Below are 22606 nucleotides of genomic sequence, written 5' to 3'. Positions count from 1 at the left end.
TGTATGCATCTACATAGAGAAACCAGAATACAAAAAATAATGAAATGGATATTTGATAAGCTACAATCTCTCCAACCTCCAAAAGTATACGTGTATATGCACGTTTTGATTGATTGACTATTTATATAAAACGCGTGGCTATTGAACAAAGGTTTAAACCAGGTCACATTTTGACCAATAGTGGACTGATTTGGTAATGGTGTCTGGGTAGCATACTTTCCTTTATGGAAAGTACCAACCGTTGGAAATAAGGGTGGCGTGAACAAAAAAAAGGAAAGAGTCAATAATCTAAATCGCAATAATTCATTTGGCGATACTTGTATCAATTTAAAGACAATATTTGATTAACTATTTATGAGGAAACACCTAGCTTAGCATTTTCTTTTATTTTCCGCCTAAAACCCTGAGTGTCTTTGAGCAGCTCTTCACCAGACCAAAACAACAACAAGATCTTGCAAGAACCCTCCTTGAATTGATCCCAGGTTGTAGCCATGACCATATAAAAATGCGTATTAGCTGTTGAGGAACCCGCATTTCTTGTGTTTTTGAACGCACACCACATCCCTGGTGTGAAGAGAAATGTGGTTCCTCTTGTTTTAGATTTTAACTGAATGTGATATTTGTCATTGTGGGTGTTTATCCACATGTCCTCATTAAAATTCTCAGTTTTAGTTAAGCTTTGTTGGATCATCTGCTGTGTTTATTACAAGTTTTGTTTAATTTTCCTAGTTCTCTCATTTTTTATATTTTTTACTAAAGTTTTAACTTCCTGCCATTTCTTCAAAGTACTTTATTCCGAGGGGATCAGCTTCACCAGACACTTAAATCATCTTCCACCAAACAGTTTTGTTGCTTTTTGAGGACTGGGATCGGTAACTTCCCTCATTGGAAGTCTGCGCCCGTGGGCTCCTTGTTTATTAGTATGCTGCAGGCGTCTGGCTTCAGATCCATATGGGAGCTGCCATTTCTGAGCAGACATTTCACGCAGATACAACATTGCAACCTCACTGGATCCCCTGACAACTAACCCCGGACAATCTCCATCTATCCATCTACCCGTCACTCTTAACCCAATCGAATGCATTTGCCACGAGGGAGAAAAGAAACCCCTGGTATGTTTCAGAGACACATCTCAGCTAATCTGCATCGCAAAGCTCAGAGGAATGTGACATTTAAAAACCAACATTTTGCTTCACAAACTGCTTTTCACAAACAAATAGCTCTTAATTAAGATGCTGAATTGATGCGCACAAACTCTTTGTATCACATTTTATTAATGCACACCACTGGAATATATTAATTTAATATTTCCCACAGGAAAGCTGCATCTAAAATTCATTTTTAGAATGTTTCATAATGTTTTCATACTTTTATTTGTCCAACTTCAACAAGTTTTGATGAAAATGAAATTATCTCAATCTGAATGCAAAGAATTCAAACTGAGTCAGACTGGAAATGACCCTTTGCCAAAATGGTCAAATATGAGACACATGTTAGTAGGTACATCATAAATAATCATTAGTCATGACAAAAATGTAAATAAAACAGTTATTTCTGCAAACGCTCACAAGTTGGGGGAATTTCAGCAAAGTTCAACTGCAATCTCTTAGCAAAAAGTAGTATACTTGAATATAAGTATAGCAAGTATACTAGACCATATTGTGTAGTGGAGGAAGTATACTAGTTGAATACTTCTTCAGATTAAATTGGAACACATTAGGTTTACAATATAATTAAAGTACATAAAGATAAACTTTAAGTATACTGCCTATTTTAGTATAAACTAAGTATACTTGTAATAAACTTAAATAAACTACTTTTTGCTAAAGAATGCCTGCATTCAAACCCACGATGGAGTATTAGTGCCACCATAAAAAGAGAATTAAATTAATACATTTATGAGAATAAAGTTGTAAAATTAGGGAAAAAAATATATTTTACAAGAGTAAAGTCATAACATTTGAAGAAATAGTCAGTTTTTTAAAAAGAAAATAAAGTTGTAAATTTAGGAGAAAAAAGTCAAAATTTCAGAAGTCTCAAAATTATGAGGAAAAAAATGAAAGATTTACTTGAATAAAGTTATGACATCGTGAAAAAATGTTTTTACTAGAGTGAAGTTGTAAAATATGAGAAAAAAGTTACACATTTAAGAGAATAAAGTCATAAAACTTTAAGTCCAAATGTATGAAAATAAAGTTGTAAAATTAAAGGAAAAAGTCCAAAATTTACCAAAGTAAAGTCATAAAATTAAAGAATAAAAAAAAATGTTTGAGAATAAAGTTGTAAAACACGATAAAATGGTCATAATTTCATGAGAGTAAAATCAAAACAACTTGAGCAAAAAGTCCATAATTATATAAGAATAAAGCCTCAACATTTATGAGAAAAAAAGTCAATGATTTACTAGAGTAAAAGATGGGAAAAAATCCTAATTTATGGGTATAAAGTTGTAACATTGTGAAAAAAGTAAAAAGAAATTAGAAGAAAAAAGTAAGTCAAAGAGGAGAGATGCAATTCAACAGGATAAAAAAGGTAGAATTATAAGAAAAAGTAGAAATTTTACTTTTCTTACAGACGTGAAAACAATATTTCTTTTACCATGATATCTTTCATTTTTCCAAACTAATTATTAAAAAAAATCAATTCATGACACTGTTTACAACATAAAGAACTATTGTATTTAAATACATTTAAATACGTTGGAGCTAAATTAAACTAAAGGACTGTCATTTCATTTCATTCACAGCTCACCTCCCCTGTGATCTCTCTTCTTTGCAGAGCCTCTGGCAACCTCAAACATGGTTCTCTGACACCCGTATACGCCACACGTGCCCCTCTGAGAGATGGATGTTGCGTGTCCTTGTCTCCTTCTAGGCCAGCATCCAGGTGCGCAACAGCCAGGGAAGTGGAGGGTGATGGGTAAGAAGGGATGGGGGAGACGGAGGAGCTGGATGGAAATGGGACTAGGCAATGTAAAGGATGTTCAGGGGACAAGCTATACATTTCGTACAGGGTATGTCACCTGGTCTGTCCAGAAGGCAGACCTACATTAAATGTTACTATGACAACAAGCACAGTGAATCTTTGGTGTTTTTCTGAACACCAAAGTCAAGGTTAAAAACTCATTACTAATCACTGATCAAATTAACCTGGAGGATTAGCCTGGATTCCCAGCTATCCATATGTTGCAGGGTTTATATGAGGCTTCATGCTGGGTCTATAGGCGAAGTTGGTGCGTGATTTGGATGTGTGGAATGGAAAACAGGGGGTTTAGTGTGACGGATGGACTGCAGCGTCCCACTGAGTGTTGAGGTGAAGTGTTCTCTGAATGCAAATGAGCTTAACGATGGTATGGATGTCTTACAGCAACGCTTTCACTCAGACCTCGCTTTAAACAGTTTCATGTGTGGGAAACTGTAACTCAGCCTGCCATCCATCATGTGGTAAAGCCACAGTATGCTGTGTGTTTGGCCCGGACTCCTCGTTCAGCCCTCATTAGCCATCAATCACGTCCTCTTTACTGGCTGCCTGCGCTGGGAGTGACCTACTGACTTGAGATACTCACAAGATGTTCACTTTGGTGGGTAAGCAGACAAACAAACGCATAGATGCATGCAAACGTCTGATAACCTGGTGTCCATCGCTCAGGAAGTCAATGTGAAAAACGTAGTGTTGGAGGAATACTTTAGTTCTTTGATGGTGGCTAATCGCAATTTGCTCTGGGAAACAAACGGCAAACAGATTTCAAGTTTAAAACAGCAATATTTGTGTGCAGAACAAGGAAATAATGTGATTTTTTTCATTAAAGTTTATTATTAAAAGTTGACTTTCACATCTGCCCATTCCACCAACCAAAGAAGTTCATATGCACAGATAGGACAGCTTGGACCCACTGGGCACAGTCACGTCTATCAGATATTTAAATTATGGCTATTTTGACATTTACAGCTATAAACATGCACTATTATGCATTTAAAGGACATGGATTCATAGAGGCACATCGCCTCTTAAATGTCTAGGTCCCATCATGCCTTGTGCCTTTTAAACAACCATTTTTCTAGAGGAGGGTTGGTATTCATTAAAAAGGGAAAATAAATACGACAAATAATAATTTAGAGAGTGCAAAGATGGTCGTTCAAACTTTATATTATGCAGCAGAGGACAGTGTTTGTAAAGACGCATACAACAAGATCCGCAAAGCTAAAGGACAATCTGATGGTGTCTAGAACAGGATCACTTTGGTGAAAGTGACTATTCAGAGTAAACATGTTGGGTTTTGACTGACTATTGATTTCAATGGTGGAAAGTTCATCATATTGTGGGCAAAAGAGAAATTACTGACAGGCCAACAATGAGGAGGAACATCATAAAAGAGAAGCAAATGGAGTGAAGAGTTGTGTACAGCAGAAGCAGAGGGGCTCTGACTGTGTTCTTTGAACATCTGGTTTAGCAGAACAGGTGCTCCAGATCTGCCACTGCTATTAATCTTGGAAAACCCATGCACCCCACAGTTCACTTAAGGCTTTGGATATGGAAAAACATGCGCACAATTCTGCCACACACATCCTACTGACTGCAGCTGTTAGATAAATGTGTGTATGGTCCATTCAAGACTATAGCTGATCCTGATCATAGGATGAGATCAAACTCTAGTCATTGGATGTCAATTGGCATGTCAGAATATTTCTTTGATGGATTCAGATCCAGGGGATTATAATAATGGAATAGATAATAGACTTAATATATGCACACTTCACTACTGCAACCATTTTTAGCTTCACGATGCATAAGAGGAATCTAGTGTATCAGCGCAACATATGAACAATTATTCAGATAGCATAAAGAAGATGCTAACAAGTCAACTAAACTCGTTATGTCCCTTTCAATCTCTAAATCCATTGAATTCTTGATCTTCTGTGTCACTTTGGAATTCCAGCGGAAGACTGAGCGGCGCTTCTTCTTCTGCGTTGGTTTCACTGATACATACATCTACAGTGCCCTCTAGTGGTTGTTACTACTTTTTTCAAAAATCGTGAATAAGTCGCACCCCCAACCAAACTATACAAAAAATAGGGTACCTTCGCTTGATTGACAGCCTTGTAAGCAACTAAGCGATTGGCCGACATCTCTGAGAATCAGAGGGATCACTAGCTTAAGAAACCGAGGCACATTCTGAATTCTTCCCTTCTCTATCACCTTCTCCCTTCCCCTCCATTTGAAGGGGCATTTTAAGTGCAAGTGCGTCCGGGAAATTTTTTTTTTTTAAATTTCACCCTCCAAGTGGAGGGTTATAAAGTCCTCCATCGCGAGGGTAAACCGCATCGCGTTCAGAAGCGCTTTTCTTCACGTGGGTGGACTTTGGAGCTCAAAAGTTTACATTAAAATGTAAGCAATTACTTTTTGTTGTAGCATGACCTTTTTAAAGTAATAAAACCGCTGTTGTTATGCATATTTAAGCGCTGGATGCTCCGCCTAATGTTAGCAGACCGGCGATTATTGGTGACGTCATTGGACAAAAGTGACGTCACTATTTTGCCATAACTCTCCGTTTGGAGGGGTAAAGGAAGGGGGAGGGAGAAGGGAAGGATTCAGATTGGACATAACTTTTGCATTCAAGGAATATGATGAAGCCTCTTTCCTGTGGAGTGAGGTATCGAAGACCCTCAACCTCAAAGGTGGAACGACCTGAAAAGAGAAGCAATAGTTTGTATTCCTTTACGACTTTGAACAGCTGAAATATTAAATTTGATACAAACTCTTATAACTGTGGGCAAAATATGCTCAGATTTACAAAATACAGCCAGTTTGGTTAGTTTAGCCCCACCCACTCACTGACTGTTAAATTTACCCCTTATAGGTGCACCCATAAATTGTAAAAGTCACTATATTAAGTAGATTTTCAGAGATGCATTCTGATTATGACATTTATTGGAGACGTTCAAGTTCATGTTTTTTCTGGGCTGCACGGTAGCGCAGTGGTTAGCGCTCTTGCCTCACAGTGAGAAGGCCCCGGTTCGACTCCCGGCTGGGACCTTTCTGTGTGGAGTTTGCATGTTCTCCCCGTGCATGCGTGGGTTTTCACCGGGGACTCCGGCTTCCTCCCACCGTCCAAAAACATGCTTCATAGGTTAATTGGTGACTCTAAATTGCCCCTAGGTGTGAATGTGAGAGTGAATGTGTGTGTGATTGAGGCCCTGCGACAGACTGGAGACCTGTCCAGGGTGTACCCCGCCTTCGCCCTTCGGTAGCCGGGATAGGCTACGGCACCCCCGCGACCCCGAAAGGGACACAGCGGTCAGGAAAATGGATGGATGGATGTTTTTTCTTAGATCCAAGAAAGCAAAAATCTAACCCCACTGTCACGGAGAAATGCCATTTCCTGTCTGATTGGATTGATGCTAAAACTCATTTTTTAATGTAATAATTGTTTTTTTTATTACCTGTATGCAAATCCAATAGAATAACTTTGCTCTTTTTATTGAGTGATTAATTAGAACGCTACTATTTGCATAAAAAAAATCCCTTGATAACTAAATAGTGAGCGTCCTCCTTAACCTTTCCTCCTGACATCACGCTTGCACAATCAGTTGAGGGTTTCCCGACCCCTATCTTCTCCCCGTCAGTATATCTCTTCTTTCTTTGCCATTTTCTCCCCACTTTGTTTGGTGAGGCCTGACACGTCGGGCCCAGCCTCTTAATATTGTCATTCATTCTGAACACCATTAGCAGATTAGCCTTGGCCCAGGGCAGCATGTGCAGGAACTAGATAACCTTGTGTTCAGTAATTTAATAGCAACAGTTCCTCTCTTTTCTTACCGTGCTTTATGACGCACAAAAACGCCACTCTGGGCCCCCGGTCCTATTTCTTGATGTGGGAGGGAGGTAGAGCCCAGGGAACACTAAACACAATTCTAAACACACAAATGGTAGAAATGACATCAGAGGGAAAGTCCCGATCTGATCATCTTTTGATCTACTTTTAAAAGTTTCAAGGAGTCTATTAATTATGATTGCCGCTTTTAGCCAAAATAAGACTGCTAACATGTAGTAAGCCCTACCACACTTCCCATCATCCTTCTGCTCTGTCAATAGCTTACAGCGTTGTGTTACAGTGTTGACCATGTTTTTAGTGTATGGTGTTCACACAGGTCTATTACTACCCAATACTAGCGCATGTACTCACAATTAGAAGAGGCTAGGGGAGACACGCCGAAGCAGCGAACATTTTAAACCAGGCTTTTTGTTTCTCAGCTCAGTTCTTAGATATGAGAGGTAAAGTAGTTATCACACGTGTGAAATTTGCTCTCTGCATTAGACACATCCCCTGTGGGGGAGGGGTGAGCTGCTGACACAGCTGCGCTCTGGAACCATTTGGTAGTTTAACCCCTTAAGCCTCATTTCCACTGTGCGGGTGATATGGGAGGAGTACTACAGTGCAGTCCAGTTGATTCTTGTGAGCGTTTCCACTCAGTTAAGCCTCGCTTCTGCTTAGCGGTTTGTTTTCATAGCGCATGTGTGGTGCAGACCGCTAGCGTGTCATTACGTCATTGTAATGCGACAACTACAAAAGCAACAACAATAGAGGTCATCCAGCAACTTGTCTTTTTATTGCTTTACTTTTTGTACATTGTGTATAACACAAATTTAATGTTTGAAAGAAAAAGAATACCGCCTTAAAGAGGAAAACGGAATCGCTAGCTTAGCGCTACACTGGTGCATTTTAATGTCGTCATCATTCTATTTTTCTATGGAACTACAACGGATTGGGGCCCTCAAGTGGTACGGATCGGAACTGTTTAATGGATCCATTTAACAATGAAAATGCTCAAAGTACCGGATCGAACTGTACCGTACCGGACTGCTCAGTGGAATCGAGGCTACGGTGTCACTCAGGGAGGCACTGGGTCCCATTTTGAGAGAATTTGGTATGAATCAGCCTGGATTTGAACTCACAACTTACCAGTCCCAGGGCGGACACTCTACCACAAGGCCACTGAGCAGTAAGACTTGGTATCATTACACAAATATTGATTTCCCGTACATGATTAATTTTTAAATGGTTGGTATTTCCATGTTTGGAAACAGATGCTATTCAAATCCAATTACTAAATCTGAGTCGCTGATTGGCCAAAGTTAAGCTGGTTTAACTTTCAAAGTGCGTCAATTTTGTACGAAAAAAGACGTGAAAACAAGCATAGTGACTCATGAATGCGAGAGTTTTGAATGCGGAAGCCCGAGACACACGTTTACATAGACTTTTTATTGGAAGTTGTCACTCAAGCGTGCATTTTCAAACCTGGTGTGATTGTAGCATCTCATTAACGGTGCAACAAAAATGACGTTCTTGGATCTAGTGGAGCTGGGAGCTTGTGGTTTGTTCAGTGTATTTTCTACATTGTAAATAAGCCTTTTGCAACAGCATTTTTGAGTCTGCTCCTGATTCTCAACAATTTGAATAAAGAAATACTCAGAAATGCAATTTTAAAGCTTAATTTTCTTTTTATATGAGAAATATACGACAAGAAGATGTTAAGAAACATCATCGAAGTGGGTCTTTAGCACCAAAGGACCATTCAATCATTTCTTGATAGTAATTTCCCTCTTCAAATCTAGCATAAGTTGAGGAAAAAAAGAGAAAGAAAAGTCATTTCATTGTGTTTAAATGGGTGAGAGAGGCTGGAATACACTAGAAACCACAGAGAGAGAGAGAGAGGGAGATCCACCATTCAAAAGCACGAGCTGTTACAAAATCAAATCTCATGCTTTTACCCCTCCTTCCCTGAAGCTGAATCAGAATTCTGCCTTAGCAGCTATATCACCCTCTGTCCGGCTGATACTGGTCCTCCTACCGCCTGTGAGCGAGGAGTTAGCGCCGGGGCTAGACGGCGCAGCCCTATCACTCACCGGCACTCACTCATGCCAGCATTACCACGCCTTTATCTCATCTCCAGCAGCTTTACACGGACGGCCGCCTCACGGTCCTCCAGGCTACTTTACTAATAACCTCCTCCTTATCAGTCACTGTGCACCTCCGCCTGTGATCAAAGAGCCAATTAATGGAGTGGGGAAAGGTGAAGCATTCAAAAAATGTAGACAGCTGTTTTTCTCTGTTTGAGAAAATCCATTTTGTATTGTTATCAGCTCTGAGCAGCAACTCCTCTCCCCCCCACCTCCAACTAGCGCTTAATTCAAGTCACTGTCTGCGTCTGCCTGGCTCGATAAGCGAGAGCTATAGCAAAAGCGGGCCCAAGCAGGAGGAAGATGAGTTGGAGAGACGAAGAAAAGAGGCCCCGGTCACAATGAACTTTATGTGGGAGAATGTGGCAGGAATATCACAGCGGTCCCAACTCATCCCTGAGCTCTATCAACTCCAAAGTGGTTCAATACGGAGATAAGAAAGAGTCCGGGTCATGAAAAGAAAACGCTTCCAGAGCTGACAAGCTGCTTTGTGGTTTTACTGTCTTTCGGCGGCCGAGAAAAGCCGCGGAATCCAGACGTGTGAGCTTCACTCAAATCTTTCAGGGATCAAGCTTAGTTTGTGGGTTAATTTGAGTTACGGTCGGAGCAACAAAAGATCCAGCTATTAAGCCTGAACTTCAGTGTGGCATTTTGCTTTAACTTCAATAGATTCTTTAGCTTCATAGCAAATTTTAAGGGATATTAATCCATAAAATACAGTGGCAGACGTTTCTTTTTAATGTCAATTCTTGGTTACACTAATACATAAAATAAAATATAAATATATTCTAAATATATTACCAAAAAATTCTATTTTTGTTTCTTTATTTTTACTGCACATATTTTGGATATTTTAACGAAAACATAATGATTAAAGCATGATGACATACTAAACTACCAATGATTAATATCAATCCGGCAATACGATACGTATCGTGATACACATCTCATGATACAATACGTATCCAGCTATATCCCAAGATAGAACTAGACAATATTTCACTATTTTTTTTTTTAATTTTGTGACGCAATAATTATGTGAATATTACAAAATTTTCACCAAAAGTAAAACTGTAAAATACATGTTATTTAATGATCAGAATTTGAAACACTGTAACTGTATCTCATAAACAATTTGTTTAAATTCTAATAAATTCATGGGAATTTGCTTTTGGTATTTTAAGAAGCACTTAAGTGGAAAACAAAAGTAAGTTGCTTTTAAATAAAAATTAAATATCGCTGTGGCAGTATTTAAAATTGATAGGAGTATCGCCAAATAAAATAGTACTTTAATTATATTTTTATATTTTAACATTGTCAGATATTGCTAACTTAAATATATATAAAAAATCAATTAATATTTGTTGTCTTTTGTCTTTAATGTTAAGAACTATCAAATATTCAGTGTTTTTTTCTAAATTCCTGAATTTTTTCATCAAAATGACTAGTGTTTTTGTTTGTCATTACAGGGGACATCTGATTGATGTGAAAATATAGTTTTTTTTAATGAACATTTTTTATGATAATTTGATAAAGTCGATCATATTAAAAGCTTGATAACGTACATAGAAATGTTGTTCAACTTTTCCAATGCCTTGGAATATATGGAAGAAAGCATTTTGGTAAAAAAAAAAAAAAAATGACGAAGCAATTAAGTCCAATTGGAGTCATTTTCATGGAATAACTCATTTTCTAAATCTATAATTATCAGCTGCGTTCAGATCACAGCATTATAGCATTAATTTTTACCTCAATATTTCATTTTATTGCAGTTATGTTTTGTTTGCGACGCTCCAGCACACGGGGCAAACTTAATTACTTCAGAAGATAATTATTCAGGCTTTCCAAAGTCCAATTTCGTCATCCAACATTTCAAAATGACATGGAAAACCTCAGCTTTGAGGCTGTAATAAGCATCGTTACCCATACAAATGACTAGCGAAACCCCAAGCTATAATCCCAGCATGTAAGCATGCTGAGAGAACAACACACACACATCTATCAGTGCTTTTGTTACACATCATAACTTCGAGCTATGAAGCAAACTAATATGAAAGCAAACAAACAGGATTCTACACTGGTGTGTCTCATTGCTGTGAGGCCACAGCTGGGCCAGTTATGAGGCGACAAAGCAGCCAGCAACATCAGCCACGCCACGCTGTCCGACCTTCTATGATTTCTAGTGAAAATGTTTATTATAAGTCAAAAAAAAAAAAAAAACTCCACAGGGATGCCCAATTTAGAGTTCTATGTATCAAACTGTATCTACGATGATCTCTGCTGATTTCAGCATAAATGAGGCAAAAATTCAGAACTCTGTCAGAGGGCAAAAACCTAGAATAAACACGTCTGGGTTTGACACAATCACCATCCTATTCGATCTCCAAACCTGTCATTCTTTACAGGGGATGAGCCACAACAAACCCGCCAAGACATAAAAGTTTAGTGAACAAGAATCTTGTTTTGCACTGAAAAACAAACAGGACGTATCTTGAGGGAACTGATTAGTTTAATAAAAAATATTGATAGATTAATTAATTAATTATCTGTTTAAAAAATGTAAATCTTTTTGGGAAATGTCCTGAAAAGCAGCATATTCTTTACAAAGTGCAATCTAGGTTGGATATAATCGTCAATGCGTTAACGCGGCTAACGTGTAGCGATGTTGGAGAGTGTTTTATTACGTGTTACCAACAAAGTTGTAAATACAGGTGTTGTGAATACGCTAACATGTAGCGGAGTCGGACAGTGTTTTTTTTTTTTAATGTGTTGCTAATACGGTTGTGAATTAGCATAGTCGCAGTGACTTTGATTTAGCTGTGGCTAAGGTGTAACTAGCATGTCAGGAAAGAGTCATTCTAAACATGGTTAACAAAGTCTGACTGACTTATCTGCAAGTCTTTTGTTTTGCTTAATGCACCTTATAGTTCATTGCCTCTTATATATGGACATAAGTTAAAAAATAGACTATTTATTGACAGTGTGATTTATAATCCAGCACGCCTTATAGTGCGGAAAATAATATAATTTCAGTTTTATTACTATGGCACCTTAACAGGACTGCAGTCAAACAAGGCCTTGAACAGTAAAAACAATTCAGGTTGGATGTTATCATCAATACACTAATGCAGCTAATGTGTAGCACTGTTGAGGCGTGTATTTTATGTGTCATTTACAAAGTTGGGTGTTACAGGTATTGTGAATATGCTAATGCGGCTAACGTCTAGTGGTTTTGGAGTGTGCTTTTTTCATGCGTTATTCACAAAGTTGGGAGTTAAGGTGTTGTCATTACGCTAATGCGGCTAACGTGTAGCGATGGAGTGTTTTTTTAATGTGTTATTTACAAAAATGGGAGTTACAGGTGTTGTGAATATGCTAATGCGGCTAACGTGCAGCGATGGAGTTTTTTTTTTTCAATGTGTTATTTACAAAGTTGGGAGTTAAGGCATTGTCATTACGCTAATGCGGCTAACGTGTAGCGATGGAGTGTTTTTTTAATGTGTTATTTACAAAGTTGGGAGTTAAGGTGTTGTCATCACGCTAATGCGGCTAATGTGTTGGAGTTTTTGTATTTAAATAAGATGGGAGTTAGCGTAGCTACAGTAATGTTTGTTTAAGCTGTAACAGTCTGTTTATTGGGAGTTACAGATATTGTGATTATGCTACCATAGCTAACGCTTCTATTGTGGTTAAGGTGTAGCATGTCACAGAAAGAATAATTGTGAACGCATACGTAGTCTGTCTGACTGACTTTTCTGTATTTTGTTTTACTTAACGTGCCTTCGAGTTAATTATGTCATCTATGACATAAATTCAAGAATAGACCATTTATTGATGGTGTGACGTTGTCAAGTTATGTTTCTTTTTTACAATTTCCCCACTTGAAAGGGATAAGAGACATCCACTCAAAGATGAAGCAGGATTTCACTCATAAAGGTCCACTCAAGTTTCCAATCTTCACATTTTATTTCCATTTGGCAAATGATCAACCGTTGTGACATTTAATTTCATTTCACATGTTTTGGTTTGTTAGTGAGTTTGTTTGAGTTGGAAGTTATGAGCCTTTAACAGTAGCTGAAAAACCTTTAAATCAGAAAACACAAATTAAATAGTCTCTTAAGTTCAACAATATCCACAGGAATCAAGCAAGCAGTCCATTTCCAGAAGTTGATTTTATTTTAGAGTTCCAGTCCTTACCAGCTGCCTCTTTGGTGTTTGTAGATATCTTTTTTTTCTCTTCTACTTCTGCTGCAAAGTCTACTGAACACCAGCTGCTCTGAATGATTGCTGAGCTTCCTGTCTTCAATGAAGATGTGCGCCACCTTCATTTGTCCCACCAGCACATACAGGCCTCTGCATGTTGGTTCCTCACAAGAAACAGCTTGGTGAAGGTTTTCAGTCAATCACAGCTGTGTTCCACCCAGCAACTCTGGTTTTGAAACTCATCTTTGACAGCACAGACGTATAATCCAGAACGCCCTATTGTGCGGAAAATAAGGTAAATTCAGTTTTAGCGCTCCACAGCTTTATAAAGTTCTGTTGTATACATGTGTGGCGTGGTGGGAATAACGTCTTTTAAACTTTCTATGGGTCATATATAGTTTCTTTTCAAATACAAACTTTTACCTGATTGTTTGCCTCTTATGCTAACTTGATTTGTTGCTAATCTGGGATAAAAACATCACTCAAGTCACTGGGCTTCAATTAACATATTTATTACACTGTAAAGAGAACAACAATACCAGAATTATACTGCAAAGTTTCACAGACTGACAGACCATAGTTTACAGCCCCCAAAAAGAAATAAAAATAAACAAAAACAAACAAAAAAAGTCAACAAGAAACCACAGTTCTGACATAGTAGACTGGAAAGCTCTCTAGAGGACACTGACCCCAAGCGATGGTAAAGACCACTTAGTGTCAGCCTACCACTAACCTGTGGTTTTCATGTTTCAATTAAGTATTGCACAACAACTTCAAATTATTTGAGTTTTTTTTCTTCACAATAAATTTTTCTCAAAAAAAGAGGAAAAAAATAACCCCTCCCACCCTCAAAATTTAGGTCATTTCTCCATATTTATGCTACGCTATGCACTGTTGGGCCTTGAGCCCCTTCACCTTCCCGGTGTTTCCAAGTAAGCAGGAAACTTTGTGAGTATTCCCCTCCTATTGTGAAAACCAGGCATGCCTCAATCTTTTTTTTTTTCTTTTTTTTTTTTGAAGTTTCATTTTAATTTACAGGCTTTTAATTTTGTAAATCCTCTGGTTGACAGACAGACAAGCGGATTAGCAAGTCTTCAGAGAAGAAAATAAGAAAAAAGAGGGAAGATAAAAGGAGAAAATGATTTTTTTAATATGCAACTTGTTTTACCCAAAACAGGAGTAGAGAACACTTCATTTAAAATTAGAACCTTTCTTTTTCAAATGCATTTCAAATGCCACAGGCATAAAGGAACGTAGCAAATGTCTTTTTTTCTCATTTCTATTCATTTTCTTCTGAGGTCTGCATTGTTACCAAGTAGTGATATGGTTTTTGCAGCTGTATGAGCTTTGACTTTGGGTTTTTATTTTTTATTTTTTGTTTTCCTGTTCTCTTGTGCCCATTTGGTTTTGACTAGACCAGTCTCAGCGCCGCGACTGATGCTCTTATCGTGCTGTAAGAGGTAGAGTGAGAGGAGTTTGTGGCAAAACACACATAAAAGAGGGAAAAAACACACAGAACTTCCTTAAAACTAGCTGAAATATAACCTTTTTCTCTTTTACTCAGATTTTGCCCTGATAATAAATAACAAATGTTATTTATTGTACATTTTGAAAACATGATAGTATTCACAACTTCTGGGAAGTCACATCTTAGGTGTCAGACACCTTTTTTTTGTGTTTTTTTGGACTGTTTTTTCTAGGAATGCGTGGGTTTTGTTTTTGACAAAAAAGGAGACTAAAAAGAAAAAAAGCAAAGCCCAAAATATGTGCGGGCCACCACTTGTTCTTTGAGGTCAGAATTATTTGTAACGCGCTTCTTTGTAGCACCAAGGTGTGTGAGGGGTAAAGAGCTGCTGTGTGTGACGTAAGTGCTCCATTTCTGCAAACGAGAGGTTTGTTGGATTGGATGTTCAAACAAAAAATGCAACTAATGAACCAGTAATGAGTCAATTTTTAGGTTAAATTGGTAAAAAATGAATTTATAAAAATGGTTTGTTGAGTTATCATGTCATATTAGTTATTATTGCTCCAGCTGACACTGCCTTGAATGCTAAAAATGTTTGAATTACCCTTTGTTTTAATTTAAAACTTGAATTAAGTGAGATTACAAATCAAAAAACAAATAATATGTGTACAAACCTCTGTTGAAAAAATTGTCAGGATTTTGGTCCTTGGTGTCAGTCTTTGGCTGCTTTTGGTGTGTTTATTTTTGTAATAATACTTTGTGTTACCTGGTGCTTTTGTAGTGTTAAAGCTGTCGATGGGAGTCTACACCTCTGCATTTGGAAAATTACTTTGTCAGAATGTTTTTTTTAATTTTTAATTTTAAACTTTTTTTTGGTTATTTTGCAGTTTTTCTCAAAAATAACAAATATTTAACAAACTTTCATCAATGTGCATGCACTGTCTGTAACTATTCAAAAAGAAAAGCATGACAATATGGCTGCTTAGCATGTGGAGTAGAAAAAAATAAATGGATTTTATGCCTTTACATTCCCCCTCCCCCCCAAAAAAACATTACTAAATACAAAAACAGTCAATGAATTATGGCTCCATATCGACAACACAAGTGTTTTGAAAAAGAGGCATGCCAAAATAACTTCCATGACAGTGCAAATACATTTATGTATGTCCCTTGTACAAAACATTTAGGTTAGCATTCCACGCAACATGCTAGCTCTCAGAAAAAAATCTGGGTCAAGTAGCAGCTCTGAGATTTAGCTTGTGTCTTTTTCTTGAGGATGGGGAGAAATGAAAATTTCAAACTACAGGAAATCTATCACTTTCACAGAGTAGAAAAGCAGCATGGAAAAACAAAATACTTCTTTTTTTTCATCTCTTTTTGCACTAGCTAGAGAAAAAGAGTTATGAAGGACTGGCGTTGTGACTGAATTACTATGCATATACAATAAATTACCATCGGTGACACCACGGGACAGAAGTGTTAAACACTCCGACAAATACAGGAAGGAATAAAAAGAAGAGTAATGGGTATTTTCAAAGATGAGACAGGAGGGCATCAGAGAACCTCCACTTTATTGGGCACCAGCTCCAGTGGCTGATGGGTAATCGCCGTAAACAGCGAGCAACCCTCACTTTCCTGTTTGTTTGATGGAAACAAATTTGGAACTTCTTCCACAAATGCTGCTGGCAAAAGTTTTGCATCTTGAATATATATATTTTTTCCTTTTAGATGCTTTTGTTAGGGTGGGGGTGGATTCGTATTTCCCAGCCCACTGACCTGGATATTATTACAAGTGAGAAGGAAATAACATTGCTTGAACAGCTGGCTCTGCCTGCAATCTGCTGCACATCTGCTCGTTTCACGGCGGTCTGTGGGCCGGAGTTGCAGCTCTGCTCTCCACAGGCAGAAACATATTTTTATCATTTCTGTTAAGTACTTTTAATCTCTTTATTGACGCTACGTTCACACCGGCCTCGTCAACGAATGTTTCAAGCGACCATTTCCAATAAAAAATCAACGTAAACGCACGTATATGTGTGTTTTGGGCTATGTAAGTTTGTAAAGTCGTTTTCAGGCTCTATGTACGAAATACAGCCACTGAACAACCGTTGAAAGTTAAACCAATCAGGGTCTCCAATTTGGTGATGATGTATGGGTGGCGTCCTTTTTAATTCGTGGAAGTGCCAACTGGTTGAAAATGTATCATCGATGAGAACTCAATAATTGTGGCCAGAATTATGTGACACTATATACTGATGCTACGGACACGAATACAATGAGGGGGACCTGGTGGCAGACAACATCTTTAAACTCATCAAACCCAGAAGCGGAAATGTAGCTGGAAGATGAATTTGGGTATCTATGCTAGAAGATTCCTAACTGTAACTCTGATCGTAACAGTATCCCTAACCGTAACCCTAACTGTATCTCTCACCATAACTGTAACCCTAACCCTAACCGTAACCCTAACTGTAACTCTAACCATAACAGTAACTCTAACCATAACCGTATCCCTAACCGTAACTCTAACCTTAACTGAAACTTTAACCTTAGCCATAACCCTGTCCATAACCATAACTGTACCCAAAACTGTAACCCCAACCCTAACCCTAACTCTAACCGTAACCCTAGCTGTAAACCTATCCCTAACCCTAACCATAATGTGAACTTTGGTCAAGGACTTCTGGCTAATGAGGTCTGGTCCCATCTTGGGGCCATGTTGTTGTCTGCGGCCAGGTCTTCTTGAATACAACCGCCACCACGCAATTGGGAGGCATCGGCAGAATCTTAAAGATTTCAAACCACCACCTTTTTTTTTTTTTTTTTTTTAATTGTTGCTGTTGTTATGAATGTAGATGGCATGTAGAATGGCCTGATTCTTACATACTCCAAGGTTACCTGGCAGCTAGCGGCCGGTGGCACTTGATATGGATAGTCGCCATCCGGAGACATTTACACATCGTCCAATCAGAGCTGCTGCCGGTCAGCTATTCTGGCTGTCACCGACCTGTGGCTGCCCAGCTGTCGCCCAATTCAGAAATGGTGTCACTGCGCGTCTCCAAAATGGGCCCAGTGTTAGCTTTGAGAGAAAATCGTCTGGTCGCTGTAAGACTTTAACTTCTTCTCTCATGTGTAAAAATGCAACTCCTACCTCCCAATTACTAATGCTGCCACATTTGCAAATCTTGCATTCAGGTTTCAGTGCGTTGGCCTTTTGGGGTTATGTGACCGTAGTCTAAAAGGGCGCTCACAAACACGTTCTTGAACACATGTCCGGTGTGAACGCAGCGTTACAGTGACTTCAGATGTTCTGCTGATGTTCAGCTGACTTGTCATGGTCTCCAGGTGCAGCAGCCATCAAATTTTGGGGATGAAGCATTTTGAAAATGGGCGGGTCTTGACTTCCAGGTTATCTCTGATCAAGTTCTTCATATTTACATTAGCAAATAAGAGAAGCAAAGATGACGACATTAACAACAACAGGTACAACGACAAACAGACAGCAAGAATAGCCAAAGTGTATCAATAAAGGAGTGTTGATATTTCAATTCATTCATTCAAAACAAAGAATATCTTTGTGTTTCCTTAAAGTCACGGTAAGTCAATATGACCTGATTATGGATATCACCTTCTTCCTTCCTTGACTCCTCTCCGAGACAGACAGAAGCATCTCCTTCTCTCTCTGTTCGCCATGTTGTTTTGGAATCGTCGATCACAGTCAGGCTGTTTGTGGACTTGAGGGCCGGCCGCTGCAAACCAAGTCTCTTAGCGTGGTGTGCCCTCGAGGGCGGAGGAGGACGGGGTGCTGGGGGTTGATGAGCGGGGGGTTGCAGCAGGGGGGGTCGCAGCTGGACTCCCGGTACCACTGCTTGGGGTGCAGGCGGAGGAGCTGATGGGGGCGGGGGTGTCTGACCCCGGAACACACTGCTGCTGCTGCTGCTGCTGCTGCTGCTGGCTGGACTGCTGCTGCTGCTGCTGCTGCTGCTGGGCCTGCAGGGTCTGACCGCAGACGTGGTGGTGCTTCTCCCAGTCCTTATGCTGGCAAAACGAGCCGCAGTAGCGAGCCGTGTTGCAGCCGCTGCACGTCTCGCTGGCCTTACGACCACAGTTCCAACAGCTCTGAGGGACAGGTGGATGCACAGTCAACTAATGCAACCAATCACACACTTCTGCAAACTCCACAAAGAAACGTCCCAGTTGGGATTTAGAGCAGGTTAGACTCACAGACAGCTCAGGCGACGTGCTCGTGGGCTTACCTCACTGGAATCCTCCTGCTGGTTGATTATAGAGAGCGCATCCTCGGCCGCCTGACGCTTGGCTTCGGCAACTGTGCGCTCCATCTTGGCCCGTTCGGTGCTGATAATCTCGTGAGCTTTGCGCTCAGCCTCCGACACGGCTTTCTGCAGTTCCGACATGGCCTGCCGCTTGACTTCATTCACTGCCTCTTCTGGAAGGACATGGAGACAGAGCAGGTCAGTGCTCCAGTACATTAATGAGAGTCTGCATCACGTCAAAATGACACTCAAGTTTTTATCTTTGTTGAAGACCCACTCCGATGAAATCATGATTGGAGCATTTTTTTTAAGATGGAGGACATATATGAAGAAAATTACGATTAAAATGGCATTTTTTGAGTATTTCTTTATTCAAATTGTTGTGAATCAGCTTCAATGAGCTTATTTGTGTCGTAGAAAATATGTCGGGCACCTAAAGCTCTTAGCAACCGCAAGGGAAAGGAGGGCGACTCAGCAAGTTGTGGTTACTGAACTTCAATTTTTTAGAAAATACTGTTATAAAGGGGTAATAAAATTAATTTAAATTATTTCAAATCATCATACATTTTTTGGACAATTTTGCCAAAAATATTTTTTTAAAATTGTAACAGAAATTGTAGCATTCGTGGTTTGGATCTACATGTAATACACCACACTTTTTTCTTTGTTTTTAGGATAATTCTCACAAAGCCTGGTTTATTAATCATGTAATATGTATCGTAGTTAATCACATTATTTTCATTTTTAAATAAAAAATACGACTGTTTTTCCCTAAATTACCTTCTGCTCGTCCGTGTTGATCTGCTTCTCCTGCATTAAAAAAACAATTTGGCACAAAAAATATATCAGCCTATCTTAAAATTAGCATTTTTTTTGTCAAAACTTAAATAAATGTTGTCTACCTTTTGGCACATCCCATCAGGGATGGCCACAGAAAACCCTTTGCACAGGTGGTCTGGCATTTAGCTAGTTTAGCAGCTCTGCAACAGGATGTATCTAAATAATAAGTTCTTTAAGAGAAAATCTACTGTTTATTTACACCAGACACAAACTCTGGAGGAACTGACTGCAGTGTTCAATAATAAGCTCAGCGATAGATTAGGCCATAGTGACCTGCAATCCTTAAATTCTACTGTCAATAATGAGTGAGTCAATGATTTAGAGTTCAAAAACAGAAGCAAAACTGTTAATACTGTTTCTGTGAAACAGTTTGGGGACATTTTTGGTATTTTTTTTATCTTAAATTCTTATCTGTTTATTGGTTATTTATGTAGTTTAAATCAGATTAGGATTGAGATTTTACAAACATTATGACAGTAAAAAGTAAAGTATTGTGTTTTTTAGTGGACCAATCAGCCCTATCCAACTCTTATTATTTTAGAAAATGTAAAATATATATATATATTTTAGGAATCTTTTATTTAAGATAACATAATAATCACTCATTAAGTACATTTTATGTATTTGTTTATTGGAATTAACAAACCTCACGAGTGAGTTTTAAACAGAGAAAATCTGACTGACTGTCAAAGTAAAAGAGCTTTTTGTTTTCTCCCATCAAGCCTTTAACTTGACTAATTGTGTATGCAAATTGGCCCATTTACATTTAAATTATGCATCTCTTTTGTGTTTCTACAGGCTGGTGCGGTGAAGGTGAAGGCGAAAAGCAGTAGGACACTGTGCATGGCGCTTGAATATTTATCGCAGACTGTAAACATTGTGCCCGTTTCATACAGACGTATTCATGGCTGCGCTTCAGTGAGTTCAGAAATGTTGGAATCCTTCTGGAGTCACAATTATTCCGTCTCTCCTGAGTGGCGAGAAAGGGATTAAGAAAATAGAAGGTCTTTTTTTTTAAAAAGTGCTTTATTAAGCATTTTTTAACACACGCAAAATCCTTCTTTTTTTATAATCAACCATCTTTTGTAAAGACACTATGATAGTTTTATCTGCTCACTGAAGAAAGAAAGATTGCTGTGTTGCTGTGAGAGTTGAGCCCTGGTGCATAGAATTGTGATTAGACACCAAATGCTTCAGATAGAAGATCGATCAAAGCTGATGAGGGAGAGAAGAGCGCTGCAGAGTGGACCGAGTCCCGATGGTGCGGCTCAATTCAATTTAAATGCATATTACTAGTTCTGAGTATCTCGCACATCATGCTCGCCCGAGCAAAGATAGCACTTCTCTTCTCCAACACCTTTAAAAGGTTGATTTACTCTGTGGCATGGAGGCAAATACAAAGTGGGCAATTCAAACGTCGAGTCCCCGTAACCAGCTCTTGCAAACTTAAATTTGTCATAAAAAAGGCTGATTTTTGTTTTCGAAATTCAATACACATTCACAATATTCTTTATATTATACACATTTAAAAGAATTCTTGAAAATAGAACATCAAAACCAAAGTTATTTTTTAAGGTAATCAAGATAAAAGTATTATTTTCTCACAAAGCTGAAAATCCCTGTTTAAATCAAAGGTCTTTTTGTGCTAAATATGACCAACCTTACAGATAAATAATAGTTTTTGGAGACTAGTTTTGATTTCTAAAAGTCATAAAGTCTTTGAGGAAAAAAAGAATTCAATACAAAAGTCTAAATGATATATAAGTGTGTAGCTCACCAGCTTTCTTCCAGATTTCTTCAGGGACATAGCCAGACACCGGTCGATGCAGCAGCTCCCTGTGAATTTCTGAACAAAGTCACAAACAACCAGTTACTGTATTATCAAAGCAAATGTGCATGAAGATCATTTTTATCTTTACGAGACATTTTATTTAAATACTGACTTACATCAGCCAAAATGCAAAATTGGCCGTTTTACAAATGTTTGAGCACTTTGTATTTGAGGCGATAAGTAGTATAGGTTTATAGACTGTCAAACTAGTCCGATTTGTTATACATCTGTACTAAAGTTTACAAGGATTTCCCCACAGAGCTAGAAAAAACTTTGGCAAAAGCATTAAATAGTTTTTCCTTTCTCTTTATTATCAATACTGGGTTAAAAATGAATGTACTGTTTTTCACGCAGTATAAGGTGCACTTAAAAAACCTTGATAAAAAAAAAACAATGTGCCTTATAATCTGAATTGCCTTATTTATGGATTAATTCTGGTATTTAATGGACGAGGAGTAAAAAGTAGAAGTAAATTTGACTTAGTGGTTTATTGTGAATATGCTAACACAGCTAACATGTAGCAGTCGGACTGTTTTTTTTTTTTTACGTGTTACTGTAAGGTTGGGGTTAGCGTGGTCACTGTAATGTTTATTTTAGTCAGCTTTTTCCACCTTATTAAAAAGGTTGGGAGGAGTTATAAGTATTGTGAATACGCTAATGTGGCTAATGCTTCTAACATGGCTAACATGTAGCATGTTACAAACGAGTTCTAGGCTATATCCAAATTCCTTCACTACTAACTAAATAGTGCCCTATATAGTGCGTTCACCATTTTGTAGTACTGTCTCAATCTACAATTCAAAAATCGAATTTCCCAGAAGTCTTTGCAAAAAACCAGTGTGCATCAGTTCTCACTACATTAGCAAATATAGACCACAATGCATTGCATTTAAACTATTTTTTGCACAAAAAAAAATTTTAATGTAATTTTTTGATAAACCATCCACATTTTCATCATCAGAACAAAGTGGAGTCACAAATAGACGTCATAAAATGTTTTTTAGGTTTGGAGGCCTCTCAGATTTTGCGGACTCG

General features: G+C 38.4%; 1 protein-coding gene across 4 annotated transcripts in view; it reads right to left on the bottom strand.

Annotated features, from left to right (window-relative positions):
• Positions 1-13657: 13657 nt before the first annotated feature.
• The window catches only part of runx1t1 (RUNX1 partner transcriptional co-repressor 1), a 68315-nt gene continuing 59366 nt past the window's right edge, over positions 13658-22606 (bottom strand). For all 4 annotated transcript variants that reach the window (XM_024299747.2, XM_024299761.2, XM_024299754.2 and 1 more), the window contains 3 exons: positions 21518-21586; positions 18883-19073; positions 13658-18745 (listed from right to left, as the gene is read on the bottom strand). In XM_024299747.2, coding sequence (XP_024155515.1) covers positions 18392-18745; positions 18883-19073; positions 21518-21586 — 614 coding nt within the window. In that variant the 3' untranslated portion in view covers positions 13658-18391. The remainder of the gene's footprint in view (positions 18746-18882; positions 19074-21517; positions 21587-22606) is intronic.

The sequence above is a fragment of the Oryzias melastigma genome, linkage group LG11, assembly GCF_002922805.2.
Source record: "Oryzias melastigma strain HK-1 linkage group LG11, ASM292280v2, whole genome shotgun sequence".
In the NCBI taxonomy this organism is placed as follows: Eukaryota; Metazoa; Chordata; class Actinopteri; order Beloniformes; family Adrianichthyidae; genus Oryzias; species Oryzias melastigma.
Note: the sequence above shows the minus strand (reverse complement) of the source record. Positions and strands in the feature narration are given on the sequence as shown.